The sequence below is a fragment of the Pseudophryne corroboree genome, chromosome 6 (genome assembly GCF_028390025.1).
Source record: "Pseudophryne corroboree isolate aPseCor3 chromosome 6, aPseCor3.hap2, whole genome shotgun sequence".
NCBI classification, from domain to species: Eukaryota; Metazoa; Chordata; class Amphibia; order Anura; family Myobatrachidae; genus Pseudophryne; species Pseudophryne corroboree.
In genome coordinates, this window is record NC_086449.1 from 685,112,226 (window position 1) to 685,136,007 (window position 23,782).

The 23,782-nt window shown below is 46.5% G+C and overlaps 1 protein-coding gene across 2 annotated transcripts in view; it reads right to left on the reverse strand.

Moving 5' to 3' along the window:
* Positions 1-23,782, reverse strand: part of FSTL4 (follistatin like 4) — a 759,591-nt gene that overhangs the window by 603,364 nt on the left and 132,445 nt on the right. For both annotated transcript variants that reach the window (XM_063928295.1, XM_063928296.1), the window contains exon 2: positions 1,310-1,430. In XM_063928295.1, the coding sequence (XP_063784365.1) occupies positions 1,310-1,352 (43 nt within the window). In that variant the 5' untranslated portion in view covers positions 1,353-1,430. The remainder of the gene's footprint in view (positions 1-1,309; positions 1,431-23,782) is intronic.

Sequence of the window (23,782 nt, forward strand, 5' to 3'; positions counted from 1 at the left end):
CCGATCAGCAGTGCGACTGAAAAGCGCTGCAGGATGCACAGCAAAACTGCTAAGTTTTTAATGAAATAACTAAGCGCATGCGCCCTATGTGCCTTGCGCACGCACAATTAGCAACAAATCGCAGCATAGCGAAAATCGGCAACGAGCGAACAACTCGGAATGACCCCCATTATGCCATGTTAAATCTCCCTCTAAATTCTGGTAGCTCTTTATAGCTTCTTATGCATAATAAGGGGATATGTAACAAACCACAAAAAAAGATAAAGTGAAGAAGTTGCACAAAGGAACAAGCAGTTTTTAGAATTTATCTAGCACAGACTTTGCAATGACAGAAACTGGTTGCTTTGGGCAACTTCTTCACTTTGGGGCATCTTCAGTTAGCCATGGGGTTTACCAGTTCGGATATATTTAGTTAGGTCTTTTATACCATGCGTGTTAAGCACAGAGGGTGCACTTTTCCTTGCAGCCTCAGGAGCTGCGAGGAAAAGTCAGGGTTAAAAGACAAGGGGCTAGATGCATCATCGCTTGGATAGTAATAAAATGAGAGAGAGAGAAAGCCCAGCCAACCAGCTCCTAACTGTCATTTTTCAAACAGGGACTGTGACCTGTCAGGAGCTGGTTGGCTGGGCTTTCTCTCTCGCTCATTTTATTACTATCCAAGCGATGATGCATCTAGCCCTCCCTCTTGAATTTAACATGCAGGAAAACCCATTAATTCCGCATTTTACACAGAATCTATGGATTACTGTGCAATGCGGTACCTGAGGTTTTAACATGCAGGGAAAATGCTAAATAGCTCCCTGCAGTAAACCCTGTGCCTAATTGAATATGCCTATTCTCTCTAATGCTTGATACATTGCTCCCTAATTCTCATATTTAAATAACACATATTGTAGGAACAGCAATAGCCAATTTGATTTTGTCTGTCATTTTTTTTCCATATAGATATAAATATATGGGATGGGATGTAATGAAGTCTGAGTTATTTTCAAGGCATCCCAACACATCAGGTGAACTCTGACTCCATTACATCCCTCCAATAGAGATTATTTTAGGTATAATTTCATATTAAATTAAATGCAATTATTTCACTTCTAAATGGCAAAATGTAACAACTCATAAAAACATTTTGTGAAATATACATAGATTGCTTATTATCCATTTTTTAAGGCACATCTGTGACTGCCCTCATCCTAAAATGTTATATTGTCATATGGTTTAGAACACCTTGCATGTGCCAGCAATCTTTTTTACTGATAGCATTTCATATAGTTTGTGTAAAAACTTTATCATCATAAACAGGACTTACGGAATGCAGTGTACAGTTCCGGTAGAGTAAGGTAGCCATCCATATTGTAGTCGTCAAATCGAAGCAGATCGCCCACACTGCAATCCAATAAATGATTTTCCACTTCCTCATTCTTTGTATACTGTAGGATATACAATATAACGGTTAAGAAAATACACCAATAAAAGAGAAAACTAAAATACAGTGTAGTAATAAATTTGCTATTGCTAAAAGGTAATCTAAACTATATACTATTTCTAATATTAGTAATAGACAATACAAAATTGAAAACAATTTTTTTTATCTGGACAAAAGGACTTTTTCCATACAGTATCTTTGGATGTGGGAGAAAGCAGGTGGCAAGGCAACCAGTACTTTTAATGTTTTGTACCTTTCCAATTCACTTTATATAGTTACTGTAATCAAGTTATTAAACAATATTCAACACTTGTAAAGTGCAACAGAATAAGATGGTGCTATATAAGTAAACATTAATAAATGAATAAAATAAATAAGACAGTCTTCATGCATATTCATATATAATTATTAATTTTACTACAGCAAGTGCTGTGGTATAACTTTCCACCCATAGATGGTGACACAAAACCAATTTATTAATGAATTGCTTCTTTTTTTAAGTTTGATACTTATCAGAGTTTTGCAGGTTGTAGTTTTCAGTGCAGAAAATGTGACTTCCTCAACAAAATCCTGACCTTGCCTCTTTGCAATCTATTGTACATTACTTATGCTAAATCAGACAATTTCTAATTGAATTGTTTACCTCTATAGTTGTTTTACCCACTTAACTGGTTTAGTTGCATGTGATGTGACTGGAGCCAGGTGTACATTATCTGCCCAGGTCGCATCACATGCAACACACTGGCCCTGATGTGCGCTGCCCCCGCTCTCTGGAGCCCCCATTATGCGATTTCCCATCATTTCCGGAATCGCGCTCCAGAATACCATTCCACTGGCATTCTGGAGCGCATACACTGAGAAAGTATAGGACAGCACAATTTGGCTGATCTTCGCTGCACTCTGCATGTTGGGGATGGGTGGTGGGGGTGTATGCCTAAGGGGGGGGGGGGGCAGGGGGAATCTATAACAAGTGGGGATGGAGGGGGAGGAATATATAGTAAAGGATGCTAGAGGGGGGAGTGGGAGGAAGACAAATAAAAAAATACATTGGTCCATAACTAGAAATTTTTCTCCCCCAAGCCAAAAAATCCTCTGCCCCCCCCCATAATTGTCACTAGCAAAGCGATGGATCTGCATGCGAAAAGGGGCTTGACTTTGCTGAAATGGGCGTGGCTTTGCATAGAGGCATGGCATTGCAGGAAAAGACTACCTTATACCCCAGTTTTGCAACCTGCACGCCCAGACATTGGCCACCATAGGAAAAAAAATAATCCTGATTCATGCCCCTTATATTATTTGTAATTTTTTCTCCTTATAGTAATGCCCAGCAGGGCCGTAACTAGGTGTGTGCTTAGTGTGCCTGGCACACAGCGCACTTGCAGAGGGAGCGCATTTGTGCTGTGTGCTCCCGATTGGCCGCCCTAGCAGATGCAGAGCTGTTCGGCACTATGGGAGTAACTGCTGAAGGCACCTGACTTCTGCCGCTTGTGCTGGTCAGCAGATCCTGACTCCAGTGCCGCCTCCTCCTCCTCTCCCGGGACAGCTCCGCCTCCAGCCCAAGTGCCCCTGCTGCATGCTATTCGGGGTTTGTTTTATTAAAGGAGCGCGGTCATGGAGGTCCGTGATTAGGCCACGCCCCTGACGTGTGTGTGTGTCTGTTTGTCTCAGCTCCCTCACCTGCCAGCTGCCCTGTCAACTCCGAAGCAGCCTACCAAAGTTCCGTCCAGCCCATGCCCTCTCCGAAAATCTTCCCCCAGCCCCTGATTATGGCAGAGGCTCCGCCCCCTGACCCGTCCATGGATCCGCCCCCATACCACACGAAGCTCCGCCCCTAGCATCTGATGTGGCAATAGCAGCACATAAGCCTCTTCATTACTGTGTGGTGTGTATTCTGGAGCAGTCGGCCAGCACATGATAAACAGGACAGTACAACCATGAGGTAGGAAGCTCCAGTTATATTAATATATAAGGCAGGCTAGTGTGCAGGGGTCAGGAGGCACAACTTCAAAATAAAAGGGGACATAGGGAAACAGCATAAATATTAGGGATGTGCACTTGAAATTTTTCGGGTTTTGTGTTTTGGTTTTGGGTTCGGTTCCGCGGCCGTGTTTTGGGTTCGACCGCGTTTTGGCAAAACCTCACCGAATTTTTTTTTGTCGGATTCGGGTGTGTTTTGGATTCGGGTGTTTTTTTCAAAAAACCCTAAAAAACAGCTTAAATCATAGAATTTGGGGGTCATTTTGATCCCAAAGTATTATTAACCTCAAAAACCATAATTTCCACTCATTTTCAGTCTATTCTGAATACCTCACACCTCACAATATTATTTTTAGTCCTAAAATTTGCACCGAGGTCGCTGGATGACTAAGCTAAGCGACCCTAGTGGCCGACACAAACACCTGGCCCATCTAGGAGTGGCACTGCAGTGTCACGCAGGATGGCCCTTCCAAAAAACACTCCCCAAACAGCACATGACGCAAAGAAGAAAAAAAGAGGCGCAATGAGGTAGCTGTGTGAGTAAGCTAAGCGACCCTAGTGGCCGACACAAACACCTGGCCCATCTAGGAGTGGCACTGCAGTGTCACGCAGGATGGCCCTTCCAAAAAACACTCCCCAAACAGCACATGACGCAAAGAAAAAAAGAGGCGCAATGAGGTAGCTGTGTGAGTAAGCTAAGCGACCCTAGTGGCCGACACAAACACCTGGCCCATCTAGGAGTGTCACTGCAGTGTCACGCAGGATGGCCCTTCCAAAAAACACTCCCCAAACAGCACATGACGCAAAGAAAAAAAGAGGCGCAATGAGGTAGCTGTGTGAGTAAGATAAGCGACCCTAGTGGCCGACACAAACACCTGGCCCATCTAGGAGTGGCACTGCAGTGTCACGCAGGATGGCCCTTCCAAAAAACACTCCCCAAACAGCACATGACGCAAAGAAAAATGAAAGACAAAAGAGGTGCAAGATGGAATTGTCCTTGGGCCCTCCCACCCACCCTTATGTTGTATAAACAGGACATGCACACTTTAACCAACCCATCATTTCAGTGACCGGGTCTGCCACACGACTGTGACTGAAATGACGGGTTGGTTTGGACCCCCACCGAAAAAGAAGCAATTAATCTCTCCTTGCACAAACTGGCTCTACAGAGGCAAGATGTCCACCTCATCATCATCCTCCGATATATCACCGTGTACATCCCGCTCCTCACAGATTATCAATTCGTCCCCACTGGAATCCACCATCTCAGCTCCCTGTGTACTTTGTGGAGGCAATTGCTGCTGGTCAATGTCTCCACGGAGGAATTGATTATAATTCATTTTAATGAACATCATCTTCTCCACATTTTCTGGAAGTAACCTCGTACGCAGATTGCTGACAAGGTGAGCGGCGGCACTAAACACTCTTTCGGAGTACACACTTGTGGGAGGGCAACTTAGGTAGAATAAAGCCAGTTTGTGCAAGGGCCTCCAAATTGCCTCTTTTTCCTGCCAGTATAAGTACGGACTGTCTGACGTGCCTACTTGGATGCGGTCACTCATATAATCCTCCACCATTCTTTCAATGGTGAGAGAATCATATGCAGTGACAGTAGACGACATGTCCGTAATCGTTGTCAGGTCCTTCAGTCCGGACCAGATGTCAGCATCAGCAGTCGCTCCAGACTGCCCTGCATCACCGCCAGCGGGTGGGCTCGGAATTCTGAGCCTTTTCCTCGCACCCCCAGTTGCGGGAGAATGTGAAGGAGGAGATGTTGACAGGTCGCGTTCCGCTTGACTTGACAATTTTCTCACCAGCAGGTCTTTCAACCCCAGCAGACTTGTGTCTGCCGGAAAGAGAGATCCAAGGTAGGTTTTAAATCTAGGATCGAGCACGGTGGCCAAAATGTAGTGCTCTGATTTCAACAGATTGACCACCCGTGAATCCTTGTTAAGCGAATTAAGGGCTCCATCCACAAGTCCCACATGCCTAGCGGAATCGCTCCCTTTTAGCTCCTCCTTCAATGCCTCCAGCTTCTTCTGCAAAAGCCTGATGAGGGGAATGACCTGACTCAGGCTGGCAGTGTCTGAACTGACTTCACGTGTGGCAAGTTCAAAAGGTTGCAGAACCTTGCACAACATTGAAATCATTCTCCACTGCGCTTGAGACAGGTACATTCCACCTCCTATATCGTGCTCAATTGTATAGGCTTGAATGGCCTTTTGCTGCTCCTCCAACCTCTGAAGCATATAGAGGGTTGAATTCCACCTCGTTACCACTTCTTGCTTCAGATGATGGCAGGGCAGGTTCAGGCGTTTTTGGTGGTGCTCCAGTCTTCTGTACGTGGTGCCTGTACGCCGAAAGTGTCCCGCAATTCTTCTGGCCACCGACAGCATCTCTTGCACGCCCCTGTCGTTTTTTTAAAAATTCTGCACCACCAAATTCAAGGTATGTGCAAAACATGGGACGTGCTGGAATTTGCCCATATTTAATGCACACACAATATTGCTGGCGTTGTCCGATGCCACAAATCCACAGGAGAGTCCAATTGGGGTAAGCCATTCCGCGATGATCTTCCTCAGTTGCCGTAAGAGGTTTTCAGCTGTGTGCGTATTCTGGAAACCGGTGATACAAAGCGTAGCCTGCCTAGGAAAGAGTTGGCGTTTGCGAGATGCTGCTACTGGTGCCGCCGCTGCTGTTCTTGCGGCGGGAGTCCATACATCTACCCAGTGGGCTGTCACAGTCATATAGTCCTGACCCTGCCCTGCTCCACTTGTCCACATGTCTGTGGTTAAGTGGACATTGGGTACAACTGCATTTTTTAGGACACTGGTGAGTCTTTTTCTGACGTCCGTGTACATTCTCGGTATCGCCTGCCTAGAGAAGTGGAACCTAGATGGTATTTGGTAACGGGGGCACACTGCCTCAAGAAATTGTCTAGTTCCCTGTGAACTAACGGCGGATACCGGACGCACGTCTAACACCAACATAGTTGTCAAGGCCTCAGTTATCCGCTTTGCAACAGGATGACTGCTGTGATATTTCATCTTCCTCGCAAAGGACTGTTGGACAGTCAATTGCTTGGTGGAAGTAGTAAAAGTGGGCTTACGACTTCCCCTCTGGGATGACCATCGACTCCCAGCAGCAACAACAGCAGCGCCAGCAGCAGTAGGCGTTACACGCAAGGATGCATCGGAGGAATCCCAGGCAGGAGAGGACTCGTCAGAATTGCCAGTGACATGGCATGCAGGACTATTGGCATTCCTGGGGAAGGAGGAAATTGACACTGAGGGAGTTGGTGGGGTGGTTTGCGTGAGCTTGGTTACAAGAGGAAGGGATTTACTGGTCAGTGGACTGCTTCCGCTGTCGCCCAAAGTTTTTGAACTTGTCACTGACTTATTATGAATGCGCTGCAGGTGACGTATAAGGGAGGATGTTCCGAGGTGGTTAACGTCCTTACCCCTACTTATTACAGCTTGACAAAGGCAACACACGGCTTGACAAATGTTGTCCGCATTTCTGGTGAAATACTTCCACACCGAAGAGCTGATTTTTTTGGTATTTTCACCAGGCATGTCAACGGCCCTATTCCTCCCACGGACAACAGGTGTCTCCCCGGGTGCCTGACTTAAACAAACCACCTCACCATCAGAATCCTCCTTGTCAATTTCCTCCCCAGCGCCAGCAACACCCATATCCTCCTCATCCTGGTGTACTTCAACACTGACATCTTCAATCTGACTATCAGGAACTGGACTGTGGGTGCTCCTTCCAGCACTTGCAGGGGGCGTGCAAATGGTGGAAGGCGCATGCTCTTCACGTCCAGTGTTGGGAAGGTCAGGCATCGCAACCGACACAATTGGACTCTCCTTGTGGATTTGGGATTTCGAAGAACGCACAGTTCTTTGCGGTGCTTTTGCCAGCTTGAGTCTTTTCAGTTTTCTAGCGAGAGGCTGAGTGCTTCCATCCTCATGTGAAGCTGAACCACTAGCCATGAACATAGGCCAGGGCCTCAGCCGTTCCTTGCCACTCCGTGTGGTAAATGGCATATTGGCAAGTTTACGCTTCTCCTCCAACAATTTTATTTTAGATTTTGGAGTCCTTTTTTTACTGATATTTGGTGTTTTGGATTTTACATGCTCTGTACTATGACATTGGGCATCGGCCTTGGCAGACGACGTTGCTGGCATTTCATCGTCTCGGCCATGACTAGTGGCAGCAGCTTCAGCACGAGGTGGAAGTGGATCTTGATCTTTCCCTAATTTTGGAACCTCAACATTTTTGTTCTCCATATTTTAATAGGCACAACTAAAAGGCACCTCAGGTAAACAATGGAGATGGATGGATACTAGTATACTTATGGATGGACGAGCGACTGCCGACACAGAGGTAGCTACAGCCGTGGACTACCGTACTGTGTCTGCTGCTAATATAGACTGGATGATAATGAGATTAAATCAATATATATATATATATAATATCACTAGTACTGCAGCCGGACAGGTATATATATTTATTATGTAATGACTGATGACGGACCTGCTGGACACTGTCAGCTCAGCAGCACCGCAGACTGCTACAGTAAGCTACTATAGTAGTATGTATAAAGAAGAAAAAAAAAAAAAAACACGGGTAGGTGGTATACAATTATGGATGGACGAGCGACTGCCGACACAGAGGTAGCTACAGCCGTGGACTACCGTACTGTGTCTGCTGCTAATATAGACTGGATGATAATGAGATGAAATCAATATATATTATATCACATTAGTACTGCAGCCGGACAGGTAGATATATTTATTATGTAATGACTGAGGACGGACCTGCTGGACACTGTCAGCTCAGCAGCACCGCAGACTGCTACAGTAAGCTACTATAGTAGTATGTATAAAGAAGAAAGAAAAACAAAACCACGGGTAGGTGGTATACAATTATGGATGGACGAGCGACTGCCGACACAGAGGTAGCTACAGCCGTGGACTACCGTACTGTGTCTGCTGCTAATATAGACTGGATGATAATGAGATGAAATCAATATATATATATATATCATCACTAGTACTGCAGCCGGACAGGTATATATATTTATTATGTAATGACTGATGACGGACCTGCTGGACACAGTCAGCTCAGCAGCACCGCAGACTGCTACAGTAAGCTACTATAGTAGTATGTATAAAGAAGAAAGAAAAAAAAAAAACCACGGGTAGGTGGTATACAATATTATATATATATATTATATACAATTATATATATATATATATATATATATATTAAACTGGTGGTGACTGGTGGTCAGGTCACTGGTCACACTATCAGCAACTTGCAAGTAGTACTCCTAAGCAGACAATCACAATATATATTATACTGGTGGTCAGTGTGGTCACAATGGCAGTGTGGCACTCTGGCAGCAAAAGTGTGCACTGTACGTTATATGTACTCCTGAGTCCTGCTCTCAGACTCTAACTGCTCCCCACTGTCAGTGTCTCCCCCACAAGTCAGATAATATACAGTCACACTATATCTATCACTTCAGCAAGTAACTAGTACTCCTCCTAATGCTCCCCAAAATTACTACTGTGTCTCTCTCTACGGTCTCACTCTCTTCTCTATAAACGGAGAGGACGCCAGCCACGTCCTCTCCCTATGAATCTCAATGCACGTGTGAAAATGGCGGCGACGCGCGGCTCCTTATATAGAATCCGAGTCTCGCGATAGAATCCTAGCCTCGCGAGAATCCGACAGCGGGATGATGACGTTCGGGCGCGCTCGGGTTAACCGAGCAAGGCGGGAAGATCCGAGTCGCTCGGCCCCGTGTAAAAAAACATGAAGTTCGGGCGGGTTCGGATTCCGAGGAACCGAACCCGCTCATCCCTAATAAATATATATATATAATTGGGGGAGGTGACGGCATAAATATGTAAGGGGGCATGTGGCATACAGTAAATTAATACAAGCACACATTAATATATTAATTGAGATGATATAGAGGCATAAGTTAAATTAATATATAAGGGGGCGCAGGTGGCAGAACAATATTATCTAAAGGGGGGGTGGGGGGGGGCTGGAGCAGTATATGGGGATAACTGCATAGTCACATATGTGTTTCTTTCACATGTTTTATGGTGATTTTCTTTAAACCAGGCTGTTGTTGCTGTTGATTAATGTAGGATGTGCTTGGTATGGGATGTAGATTGTACATGTTGATTTGCTAGCGGTCAGGATACCGACGCCAGAATCCCAACCGCTGACAATGCCAACAGTCGGCATGCCAACTTACATGGACTATTTCCACTCTTGGGTGTATATGACACCCATCGAGTGGGAATAGAAACTTGGCGAGCGTAGCATGCCACCGAGCCCACTGCGTGGTGCAAGTGGCTCCATTGACAATGACATTCTGACGATCTGGATCCCGGGGGTGGAATGTGTCTATTTATCTATTTTTAATGTGTAAAAGGTGTTGTCTGTCTGCCATAATGTGTAAAAGGTGGACTCTGCCGTAATGTGTAAAAAGGGGACGCTGGCTGCCATAATGTGTAAAAAGGGGACGCTGTCTGCCGTATTGTGTAAAAAGGGGACGCTGTCTGCCGTAATGTGTAAAAAGTGGATGCTGTCTGCCATAATGTGTAAAAAGGGGACGCTGTCTGTTGTAATGTGTAAAAAGGGGGACTGTCTGCCGTAATGTGTAAAAAGGGGACGCTGGCTGCCGTAATGTGTAAAAAGGGGACGTTGTCGGGGACGCTGTCTGCTGTAATGTGTAAAAAGGGGACGCTGTCTGCCGTAATTTGTAAAAAGGGGACGCTGTCTGCCGTAATGTGTAAAAAGGGGACTCTGTCTGTTGTAATGTGTGAAAAGGGGGACTGTCTGCCGTAATGTGTAAAAAGAGGACGCTGGCTGCCGTAATGTGTAAAAAGGGGACGCTGTCTGCAGTAATGTGTAAAAAGGGGACGCTGTCTGTTGTAATGTGTAAAAAGGGGACGCTCTCTGCCGTAATGTGTAAAAAGGGGACGCTGTCTGCCGTAATGTGTAAAAAGGGGACGCTGTCTGCCGTAATGTGTAAAAAGTGGACGCTGTCTGCCGTAATGTGTAAAAAGGGGACGCTGTCTGTTGTAATGTGTAAAAATGGGGGACTGTCTGCCGTAATGTGTAAAAAGGGGACGCTGTCTGCCGTAATGTGTAAAAAGGGGATGCTGTCTGCCGTAAATGTGTAAAAGGTGGACTCTGACGTAATTTGTAAAAAGGAGACGCTGTCTACCATAATGTGTAAAAAGGGGAATCTGTCCGCCGTAATGTGTAAAAGGTGGACTCTGACGTAATGTATAAAAAGGAAACGCTGTCTACCGTAATGTGTAAAAAGGGGAATCTGTCCGCCGTAAGGTGTAAAAGGGTCTCCACCTGGTGTAGTGGCACTACTGTGCAGCGTAGTTTGAATAATGGAGACTACTATGCACCGTAATATGAATTGGTATTATTTTGTGGCCACACCTCATCCCCATGAAGCCACGCCCCTATGTTTTTGACGCGCACCCACGGCGTGCACGTCCCCTATATTACATAATGGGGGGGGGCGCCGATGCCATTTCTTGCACACAGCGCTAAAATGTCTAGTTACGGCACTGATGCCCAGTATACATTATGCCACATACTGCAATGGCCCCTAGACATTATGCCACACACCATAATGCCCCTGACACATTATGCCACAAACCGTAATGCCTGTGACACATTATGCCACACACCGTAATGCCTGTGACACATTATGACACACACCGCAATGTCCGTGATACATTTTGCCACACACTGCAATGTCCGTGATACATTATGATGCCACACACTGCAATGACCCTGAGACATTATACCACATACCACAATGCCCGTGATATAGTATACCACACACCGTAATGCCTGTGACACATACCGCAATGCCCGTTATACCCTATGCCACACACCGCAACGCCCGTTATACATTATGCCACACACTGCAATGCCCCTGAGACATTATACCACAATGCCCGTGATATAGTATACCACACACCGTAATACCTGTGACACATACCGCAATGCCCATTATAACCTATGCCACACACCGCAATGCCCGTTATACATTATGCCACACACTGCAATGCCACTGAGACATTATACCACATACCACAATTCCTGTGATATAGTATACCACACACCGTAATGCCTGTGACACATTATGACACACACCGCAATGTCCGTGATACATTATGCCACACACCACAATGCCTATTACACAGTAAGTCCTACAGTAAGGCTTTTAATTACTTTAAAATTACCTGCTCGTTGCCAGGGGTTTCATGCTCTTGGTTCCATGCATGGTGCCAGGGGTTTTCATGCTCAGGGTGTCATGTTCGTTGCCAGGGGTTTCATGCGGTAGGTGTTATGCTTGTTGCCAGAGGTATCATGTGCTGGGTTTCAAGCTTGTTGCCAGGGGGTAATATTCGTTGCCAGGGGTTTCATGCACTGGGTGTCATGCTTGTTGCTAGGGGGTAATGCTTGTTGCCAGGGATTTCATGAGCTGGGTGTTGTGCTTGTAACCAGGGGGTAATGCTTGTTGCTAGGGCTGTGCTCCCAGTGCCAGATATGCCCCCAGTGCCATATATTCCCCCACAGTGCCGGGTACACATATGCCCCCAGTGCCAAATATGCCCCCCCAGTGCCAGGTACACATATACCCCTCAGTGCCAAATATGCCCTCCCCCAGTGCAAAATATGCCCATCCCCAGTGCCAAATATGCCCCCCCAGTGCTAAATATGCTCCCCCAGTGCCAGGTACCCCCCCCCCCCCCTTCCCGGGCTCCCCCACTGCTGTGCGATTCGAGAAGGAGGGACACGGAGGGCACAGCGCGCGCCTCTCATGTGTGTCCCTCCTGCGTCTCCGGCAACAGTGGTGTGTCTGTTAAATGAAGTGCCGGGCACTTCATTTATCAGACACGCTGCTGCCGCTGGAGACCCAGGAGGGACACACAGGAGAGGCGTGCGCTGTGCCCTCCGTGTCCCTCTTTCCCAGCAGAAATCAGTGGCGGCGGCTAGGGCACCCCACAGCCTTGCGTGCCTTCAAGCGCTCGCAGGGTCTGCGGGCCCCTATTTTCACCACTGCATTGGTCACAGGGTAGGGGGGCTTATGACAAGGCGAGAGGGTTTATGAAACGTGTGGATTTTTTTGCTACTAAGGGGATGCGGACGCTACTATTGGTTTGATTTAGACCACTTGGGGGTCTATTGCCAATGGGGAAGGGAAGTTTCAGTATTTTATAATAGGGGTCTATGGACATGGGTGGGGATAAGAGGTGCAAACTTACCCCCTGGATATATATATTTTTAACTAAAACATTTTAATATATTATTAAAAATACTTTTTAATCTTTAATAAGTATTAAAAAACCCAACAATTTCTGAGCGGTTTTGTTAGGAAAAATTAAGTTAAATCAGTAAAGTGGTTAGCACATCAGCAGGGGGTCAAAAGAGAGGTTACAGGCTAGTATTTTCTCAAGTTTAGTAATTTTGTGTTTTAAATTACCAAATAAATATTGTCCAACTATAAATTTTGTGTATTGATCCTTTAGGAGTCTTTTTTAACAATGGTAAATAATGCTGAAATATTCTGTTTAAACAGCTAAAATCGCAGAATTTGGGCCTGTTTGTGTTCCTACAGTAGTTATAACCTCAATAACATTCATTTCCACTCATTTACACTCAATTTTGACCACCTCACAGCTCACAATATTGTTTTCATCCAGTTTAGGCCAACAGGTTGCACTTTGGTAGCTGGATGATCGAGGCATATCTACCCCTTTGCCAGGATGGCACTCGCCAGGGGCGTCAGCTGAGGAGGGGCACCGCCTGGTGGTGCCACCTGTGGCCAGGGGGTAGAATCACTTAGCAGAGGCTTTACCTATTTGTCCTCCCCTCAGCAGTAGCTCTCCCGGAGACTCGCACAGCAGCCTGTCACTATTGTTAGCGCCAGTGTCTCACCGCGCTACATTACAGGGAAGTAGACGCACTAAATAAACTCACAGCAGCCATTAGCGCCAGACTTTTCCGGTGCTAAGGGCTGCTGGGAGCTGTTGTTTATTTAGTGTGGGGTTCGAACATTGCGGTTGTCCTTCACCAACAGTGTCGCACTATACGTGTATGAGTAGGAAATAATATACTGAAGTCTGACGGGCAGTGTCCCAGTACTTAGAAAAATAAAATAAAACTTGTATAGTACACTGGGGCGCAGCACAAATTAAAAATAATAATTATTATTTTATTTATAATTGTATTTTTAAGCTGTTTGTTCTCAGCTTTTATTATTTGAATTTTACACTGGAGCGGAGCACCTGGATGGATGCACAGATCACCCATTTTTCAGATACAGCAGACGAAGCACCTCCTTTTCAGATACAGCAGACAGAAAATCCCTTTTTCATATGCAGCAAACACAGCAGACAGCACCCCACCTGGACTGAAACAGCAGAACATCCCTTTAAGATACAGCAGACAGAGCACCCCTTTTTCAGATACAGCAGACAGAGCACCCCTTTCAGATACAGCAGACACAGCACCCCGCCTGGACTGATGCAGCATAACACCCCTTTAAGATACAGCAGACAGAGCACCGCTTTTTCAGATACAGCAGACAGAGCACCCATTTTTCAGATACAGCAGACAAAGCACCTGCCCCTTTCCAGACAACACAGTACTGAGACGGACACGTTCGTCCATTACACTCTCCACAGCTAGACTGAAGATGGCGGCGATCACTGGGGACCGTTGTAGAATCCAAAACTCTGGAGAATCCGACAGCAGGATGATGACATTTGGCCTTGATTTAGGATCCAAGTAAGGTGGAAAGTTTCGAGCCGGACTCAGATCTGGACTCCGATTCCCAAGTCCGGGTGGGTCCGTTTCTCAGAGAACAGGACCTGCTCAGCTCTAGTTTATGCCCAATATTTAAAAAGTCAATGCTTCCAGAAGTTCCACTAGCAAGACACAGCTAGTAAAAGCAATAACCTTTTAAATATCTTGCAGAAACACAATCAGTAGCACCAGTTTTACAGCCAGTTGCTTCACAAATAAACTAGTGATGTGCACCGGACATTTTTCGGGTTTTGTGTTTTGGTTTTGGGTTCAGTTCCGCGGCCGTGTTTTGGATTCGGATGCGTTTTGGCAAAACCTCACCGAAAATTTTTTGTCGGATTCGTGTGTGTTTTGGATTCGGGTGTTTTTTTTTCAAAAAACCCTAAAAAACAGCTTAAATCATAGAATTTGGGGGTCATTTTGATCCCATAGTATTATTAACCTCAATTACCATAATTTCCACTCATTTCCAGTCTATTCTGAACACCTCACACCACACAATATTATTTTTAGTCCTATAATTTGCACCGAGGTCGCTGGATGGCTAAGCTAAGCGACACAAGTGGCCGACACAAACACCTGGCCCATCTAGGAGTGGCACTGCAGTGTCAGGCAGGATGGCACTTCAAAAAAATAGTCCCCAAACAGCACATGATGCAAAGAAAAAAAGAGGCGCACCAAGGTCGCTGTGTATGGTGGACACTGTGGGGTAAATTTACTAAGGTCCCGATTTTGACCGAGATGCCGTTTTTTCTTCAAAGTGTCATCTCGGTAATTTACTAAACTCAAATCACGGCAGAGATGAGGGCATTCGTATTTTTTTGGAAGTAGTTGTAAAAAAATACGAATGAATACACCATCGGTCAAAATACGCCAGCAAATTAGTAGAACTCGGTAATTTACTAAAAAGTGCAAATCTCCAAAGAGGAAAACACTGCCGTGAAAAATTACAAATCGCAAAAAAGTGCTAAAAAAAAGCAGACCTGCTTTTTATATTCGTGATTGCATAGGCATGCAGGGATCCATGAGATCCGTGCATGTCTATCAGTGGGAAGGGGTGGGAAAGTTTTTTTTTCAAAAAAAAAAAAAAAATGCGTGGGGTCCCCCCTCCTAAGCATAACCAGCCTCGGGCTCTTTGAGCCGATCCTGGTTGCAGAAATATGGGGAAAAAAATGACAGGGGTTCCCCCATATTTAAGCAACCAGCATCGGGCTCTGCGCCTGGTCCTGGTTCCAAAAATACGGGGGACAAAAAGAGTAGGGGTCCCCCGTATTTTTAAAACCAGCACCGGGCTCCACTAGCTGGACAGATAATGCCACAGCCGGGGGTCACTTTTATATAGTGCCCTGCGGCCGTGGCATCAAAAATCCAACTAGTCACCCCTGGCCGGGGTACCCTGGGGGAGTGGGGACCCCTTCAATCAAGGGGTCCCCCCCCCAGCCACCCAAGGACCAGGGGTGAAGCCCGAGGCTGTCCCCCCCCATCCAATGGGCTGCGGATGGGGGGGCTGATAGCCTTTGTTGTAAATGAAAAGATATTGTTTTTAGTAGCAGTACTACAAGTCCCAGCAAGCCTCCCCCGCATGCTGGTACTTGGAGAACCACAAGTACCAGCATGCGGCGGAAAAACGGGCCCGCTGGTACCTGTAGTACTACTACTAAAAAATACCCAAAAAAACACAAGACACACACACCTTGAAAGTAAAGATTTATTACATACATGCACACAAACATACATACATGCTTACCTTATGTTCACACGCAGGTCGGTCCTCTTCTCCAGTAGAATCCAAGGGGTACCTGTTGAATAAATTCTACTCACCAGATCCCGGGTCCCAGGCTCCTCCGCGAATCCCTTTGTAATCCACGTACTTGAATTAAAATAAAAAACCGGACACCCGAGCCACGAACTGAAAGGGGACCCATGTTTTCACATGGGACTCCTTTCCCCGACTGCCAGAAACCCACTCTGACTTCTGTCTAAGTGGGTTTCTTCAGCCAATCAGGGAGCGCCACGTTGTAGCACTGTCCTGATCGGCTGTGTGCTCCTGTCCTGACTGACAGGCGGCACACGGCAGTGTTACAATGTAGCGCCTATGCGCTCCATTGTAACCAATGGTGGGAACTTTTTGCCCTGCGGTTGAACTAAAGTGACGTCACCGCTGAGCAGAAAGTTCCCAGCATTGGTTACAATGGAGCGCATAGGCGCTACATTGTAACACTGCCGTGTGCCGCCTGTCATTCAGGACAGGAGCACACAGCCGATCAGGAGAGTGCTACAACGTGGCGCTCCCTGATTGGCTGAGGAAACCCACTTAGACAGAAGTCAGAGTGGGTTTCTGGCATTCGGGGAAAGGAGTCCCATGTGAAAACATGGGGCCCCTTTCAGTTCGTGGCTCGTGTGTCCGTTTTTTTATTTTAATCAAGTACCTGGATTACAAATGGATTTGAAGAGGACCGATCTACACTGGATTTTGTGAGTATAATTTTTTCTACAGGTACCCCATGGATTCTACTGGACAAGAGGACCGACCTGCGTGTGAACATAAGGTAAGTATGTATGTATGTTTGTGTGCATGTATGTAATAAATCTTTACTTTCAAGGTGTGTGTGTCTTGTGTTTATTTGGGTATTTTTTTAGTAATAGTACTACAGGTACCAGCGGGCCCGTTTTTCCGCCGCATGCTGGTACTTGTGGTTCTCCAAGTACCAGCATGCGGGGGAGGCTTGCTGGGACTTGTAGTACTGCTACTAAAAACAATATCTTTTCATTTACAACAAAGGCTATCAGCCCCCCCATCCGTAGCCCATTGGATGGGGGGGGACAGCCTCGGGCTTCACCCCTGGCCCTTGGGTGGCTGGGGGGGGGGACCCCTTGCTTGAAGGGGTCCCCACTCCCCCAGGGTACCCCGGCCAGGGGTGACTAGTTGGATTTTTGATGCCACGGCCGCAGGGCACTATATAAAAGTGACCCCCGGCTGTGGCATTATCTGTCCAGCTAGTGGAGCCCGGTGCTGGTTTTAAAAATACGGGGGACCCCTACTCTTTTTGTCCCCCGTATTTTTGGAACCAGGATCGGCTCAAAGAGCCCGAGGCTGGTTATGCTTAGGAGGGGGGACCCCACGCAATTTTTTTTTAAATTTTACACTGTTTAATTTAAAAAAAAAAAAAAAAATGAACCCCAGCACGGATCACACATATCCGGCCGAGATTAATTTTTAAAAAGTCGGCAGTGTTTTGCTAATCACTGCCGTAAAAATAGAAAAAAAAACACGAATGACATCGACATCGGAACAAAAGAAAAACCCGAATATGACAGCTTAGTAAATTAGTCGTAATCAATTCAAAAAGTTGCAGTTTTACACTTTCGATGTCATTCGTGATTGAACTTTGACCTTTTTCCGAAAATTACGAATGTTAGTAAATTTACCCCTGTGTCGGCAAACTGCAAAACTAAAATGCACCACAGGTATAGAATGTAGATGGATAGTATACTTAATGACGACACAGAGGTAGGCACAGCAGTGGCCTTCCGTATCGTACTGCTATATATAGTATACTGGTGGACACTGTGTCGGCAAACTGCAAAACTAAAATGCACAGTTATAGAATGTAGATGGATAGTATACTTAATGACGACACAGAGGTAGGCACAGCAGTGGCCTTCCGTATCGTACTGCTATATATAGTATACTGGTGGTCACTGTGTCGGCAAACTGCAAAACTAAAATGCACCACAGGTATAGAATGTAGATGGATAGTATACTTAATGACGACACAGAGGTAGGCACAGCAGTGGCCTTCCGTATCGTACTGCTATATATAGTATACTGGTGGACACTGTGTCGGCAAACTGCAAAACTAAAATGCACCACAGGTATAGAATGTAGATGGATAGTATACTTAATGACGACACAGAGGTAGGCACAGCAGTGGCCTTCCGTATCGTACTGCTATATATAGTATACTGGTGGACACTGTGTCGGCAAACTGCAAAACTAAAATGCACCACAGGTATAGAATGTAGATGGATAGTATACTTAATGACGACACAGAGGTAGGCACAGCAGTGGCCTTCCGTATCGTACTGCTATATATAGTATACTGGTGGTCACTGTGTCGGCAAACTGCAAAACTAAAATGCACCACAGGTGTAGAATGTAGATGAATAGTATACTTAATGACACAGAGGTAGGCACAGCAATGGCCTTCCGTATCGTACTGCTATATATAGTATACTGGTGGACACTGTGTCGGCAAACTGCAAAACTAAAATGCACCACAGGTATAGAATGTAGATGGATAGTGTACTTAATGACGACACAGAAGTAGGCACAGCAGTGGCCTTCCGTATCGTACTGCTATATATAGTATACTGGTGGACACTGTGTCGGCAAACTGCAAAACTAAAATGCACCACAGGTATAGAATGTAGATGGATAGTATACTTAATGACGACACAGAGGTAGGCACAGCAGTGGCCTTCCGTATCGTACTGCTATATACAGTATACTGGTGGTCACTCTGCACTGTACTCCTCCTATATAATATTAATTATACTGGTGGTCCCCAGTCCCCACAATAAAGCAGCACACTGAGCACAGATATGGAGTGTTTTTCAGGCAGACAACGTATACTGGTGGTCACTGTCAGCAAAACTCTGCACTGTACTCCTGCATATAATATAATACATCTGCTCCCCAGTCCCCACAATTAAGCAGTGTGAGCACAGATATATTATTATGCAGCATACTGAGCACAGATATGGAGCGTTTTTTTCAGGCAGAGAACGGACTGGTGGTCACTGATAGGAGGAGTACAGTGCAGAGTTTTGCCTATCAGTTGCTCCCCAGTCCTCCCCACAATTAAGCAATCAAGTTCAACAATAAAGTGAATAAACGGAGAGAACGCCAGCCACGTCCTCTCCCTATCATCTCCAATGCACGAGTGAAAATGGCGGCGACGCGCGGCTGCTTATATAGAATCCGAATCTCGCGAGAATCCGACAGCGGGATGATGACGTTCGGGCGCGCTCGGGTTAGCCGAGCAAGGCGGGAAGGTTCGAACCTGCCTCGGACCCATGTAAAATGGGTGAAGTTTGGGGGGGTTCGGTTTCCGAGAAACCGAACCCGCTCATCACTAAAATAAACCCCTAGGACTGTAAATAAGATTTTACTTACCGGTAAATCTATTTCTCGTAGTCCGTAGAGGATGCTGGGACTCCGTAAGGACCATGGGGAATAGACGGGCTCTGCAGGAGATAGGGCACTTTAAGAAAGCTTTGGACTCTGGGTGTGCACTGGCTCCTCCCTCTATGCCCCTCCTCCAGACCTCAGTTAGGGAAACTGTGCCCAGAGGAGATGGACAGTACGAGGAAAGATTTTTGTAAATCTAAGGGCGAGATTCATACCAGCCACACCAATCACACCGTATAACTTGTGATAAACTACCCAGTTAACAGTATGAACAACAACATAGCCACGGTTCAACCGATAAACTATATCATAACCCTTATGTAAGCAATAACTATATACAAGTCTTGCAGAAGAAGTCTGTACTTGGGACGGGCGCCCAGCATCCTCTACGGACTATGAGAAATAGATTTACCGGTAAGTAAAATCTTATTTTCTCTAACGTCCTTGAGGATGCTGGGACTCCGTAAGGACCATGGGGATTATACCAAAGCTCCCAAACGGGCGGGAGAGTGCGGATGACTCTGCAGGACCGATTGAGCAAACAGAAGGTCCTCCTTAGCCAGGGTATCAAACTTATAGAACTTTGCAAAGGGGTTAGAACCCGACCAAGTAGCTGCTCGGCACAACTGTAATGCCGAGACCCCTCGGGCAGCCGCCCAAGAAGAGCCCACTTTCCTAGTGGAATGGGCCTTAACCGATTTCGGTAACGGCAATCCTGCCGTAGAATGCGCCTGCTGAATCGTGTTACAGATCCAGCGAGCAATAGTCTGCTTTGAAGCAGGAGCGCCAACCTTGTTGGCCGCATACAGAACAAACAGAGCTTCAGTCTTCCTGATTCTAGCCGTTCTGGTCACATAAATCTTCAAAGCCCTGACCACATCCAGGGACTCGGAATCCTCCAAGTCCCGTGTAGCCACAGGCACGACAATAGGTTGGTTCATATGAAAAGAGACCACCTTTGGCAGAAATTGAGGACGAGTCCTCAACTCTGCCCTATCCACGTGAAAAACCAAGTATGGGCTTTTATGTGATAAAGCCGCCAATTCTGAAACACGTCTAGCCGAAGCTAATGCCAACAACATGACCACTTTCCACTTGAAGTATTTCAACTCCACAGTTTTGAGTGGTTCAAACCAAGGTGACTTGAGGAAACGTAACACCACGTTAAGATCCTAAGGCGCCACCGGTTACACAAAGGGAGGCTGAATATGCAGCACCCCCTTCACAAAAGTCTGTACTTCAGGAAGAGAGGCTAATTCTCTTTGAAAGAAAATGGATAAGGCCGAAATTTGGACCTTTATGGACCCTAATTTTAGGCCCAAAGTCACTCCTGTTTGAAGGAAGTGAAGCAGATTGAACTCCTCCGTAGGAGCAGCTCTGGCCTCACACCAAGAAACATATTTCCGCCATATACGGTGATAATGTTTTAACGTCACGTCTTTCCTAGCCTTGATCAGGGTAGGAATGACTTCCTCCGGAATTCCTTTTTCCGGTAGGATCCGGCGTTCAACCGCCATGCCGTCAAACGCAGCCGCGGTAAGTCTTGGAACAGACGGGGCCCCTGCCGCAGCAGGTCCTGCCTTAGAGGAAGAGGCCACGGATCTTCTGTGAGCAACTCTTGCAGTTCCGGATACCAAGTCCTCTGTGGCCAATCTGGAACAATGAGGATTGTTCTGACCCTGCTCATTCTTATTATTCTCAACACTTTGGGTATGAGAGGAAGAGGAGGAAACACAGACCGATCTGAACACCCAAGGTGTCACCAGAGCGTCTACCGCTACCGCCTGAGGGTCCCTTGACCTGGCGCAATACCGCTTTAGCTTTTTGTTGAGACGGGATGCCATCATGTTGATTTGAGGCAGTCCCCATCGATCCGTGATCTGTGCGAAGACTTCTTGATGAAGTCCCCACTCTCCCGGATGCAGGTCGTGCCTGCTGAGGAAGTCCGCCTCCCAGTTGTCCACCCCCGTGATGAACACTGCTGATAGTGCGCTTACATGGCCTTCCGCCCAGCGTAGAATCCTGGTTGCTTCTGCCATGGCCACTCTGCTCCTTGTTCCGCCTTGCCGGTTTATATGAGCCACTGCCGTGACGTTGTCCGACTGAATCAGAACCGGTTTTCTCCGAAGCAATTCCTCCGCTTGACACAGGGTGTTGTATATGGCCCTCAACTCCAGGACGTTGATGTGGAGACAAGTCTCTAGGTTTGACCAGAGACCTTGGAAATTTCTTCCCAGTGTTACTGCTCCCCAGCCTCGGAGGCTTGCGTCCGTGGTCACCAGGACCCAGTCCTGAATGCCGAACCTGCGACCCTCTAGCAGGTGAGCACTGTTCAGCCACCACAGGAGAGATACCCTGGTCCTGGGTGACAGGGTGATCCTTTGATGCATTCGTAAATGGGACCCGGACCACTTGTCCAAGAGGTCCCATTGAAAGGTCCTCGCATGGATCCTGCCAAAAGGGATGGCCTCGTATGAAGCCACCATCTTCCCCAGGACCCGCGTGCAAAGATGCACTGAAACCTTTTTTGGTTTTAAGAGGTTCCTGACCATGGCTATGAGCTCCTGAACCTTTCCGATCGGAAGAAAAAACTTTTTCTGGTCTGTGTCTAGAATCAGGCCCAAAAAGGTCAGACGCATTGTAGGGACTAGCTGGGACTTCGGTATATTGAGAATCCAGCCGTGTATCTGCAACGTCTTCATGGACAGAGACACACTGTCCAGCAACTTCTCCCGAGATCTCGCCTTTATGAGGAGATCGTCCATTATGCGCAGGAGCACCATAATTTCCGCCATTACCTTGGTTAAAATCCTCGGGCCGTGGAAAGCCCAAACGGCAAAGTCTGAAATTGGTAGTGACAGTCCTGCACTGCAAATCTCAGGAACGCCTGATGAGGGGGAATATCGGAACCTGAAGGCATGCATCCTTTATGTCCAGGGACACCATCCAATACCCCCCCTCCAGCCTGGCGATGACCGCCCTGAGTGATTCCATCTTGAACTTGAACCTCTTCAAGTACAGGTTCAGAGATTTTAGGTTTAAAATGGGTCTGACCGAACCGTCCGGTTTCGGAACCACAAACAGGGTCGAGTAATATCCCTCTCCTTGCTGGAGATGAGGAACTGTGACAATCACCTGTTGAATATACAATTTTTGGATTGCCGCCAACACTAGCTCCCTCTCTGACGGGGAAGCCGGCAGAGCCGATTTGAAAAACCGGCGAGGAGGCAAGTCTTCAAATTCCAGCCTGTATCCCTGAGAAACAATCTCTAATGCCCAGGGATCCACCTGCGAGTGAACCCAGACGTGGCTGAAAAACCGAAGACGAGCCCCCACTAGATCTGCCTCCCCCCGGGAAGACACAGCGTCATGCGGTGGACTTTGCAGAGGCAGGGGAGGACTTTTGCTCTTGGGAACTAGCTGTGTGCAGCTTCTTTCCCCTACCTTTCCCTCTGGCAACAAAGGACGATCCCCGTACCTTTTTGTTTTTATTGGAACGAAAGGACTGCATTTGATAATTAGGTGCCTTTTTTGTATGCTGCGGGGGGACATAAGGTAAGAAATTCGACTTACCAGCTGTAGCCGTAGAGACAAGGTGACCAATTGGGGGTGTTAACATGGTGTTAGCTAGGAGTGGTCATACAAATACAGGCATGTCACGGTTGTTTTCGGGGGGGGGGGGGGGATCTGATGTCAGCTGCGGACTCTAGCATACAAAAACACGGCACCTGCATGACTACTGCCGCAGCCAATCCGTGTAGCCAAAGACCTATGTGGCCAGTCGATGTTTCCCATTCTTGTGTATAGGCTGCGTTTGCGTATGCAATTGAAAATGAGTTGCGATCACTCCAGTGGGTGTCTCTTTTGATTTCTGGGCGGCAGCTTCACTGGCCAATATCTGCAGCTGCATTATGTATAAAACCGCACTTGCAACCGCATTAGTGTACTTCTCTGAATTAGGCCTCAACTCTGAATGCAGTTCTACATTTTTTAATAGAACTCTGGGACCCACTGTAATTTTCTACATTTTGTTTAGCAACATAACCGTAGATAAACAATGCAAGAAAATAGGACACAATGCGCAACTCAGGAGACTACTGTAATACTAGCGTTATTTCTTGCACCAGACCCATTTCCATGTGTTTAAATAGCATTAAAAATTCTAGTAAAACACATAAAAAAAGAAATGAGCCCTTAGTGTACAATACATTTTATATTGTATACCTTGTTAATACTGTATTTGCATTTGAATTAAGTGGATATATCTTTTCATTTAAATCTGCTCAGTCTTCCCTATTACATTAAAAGAAAAC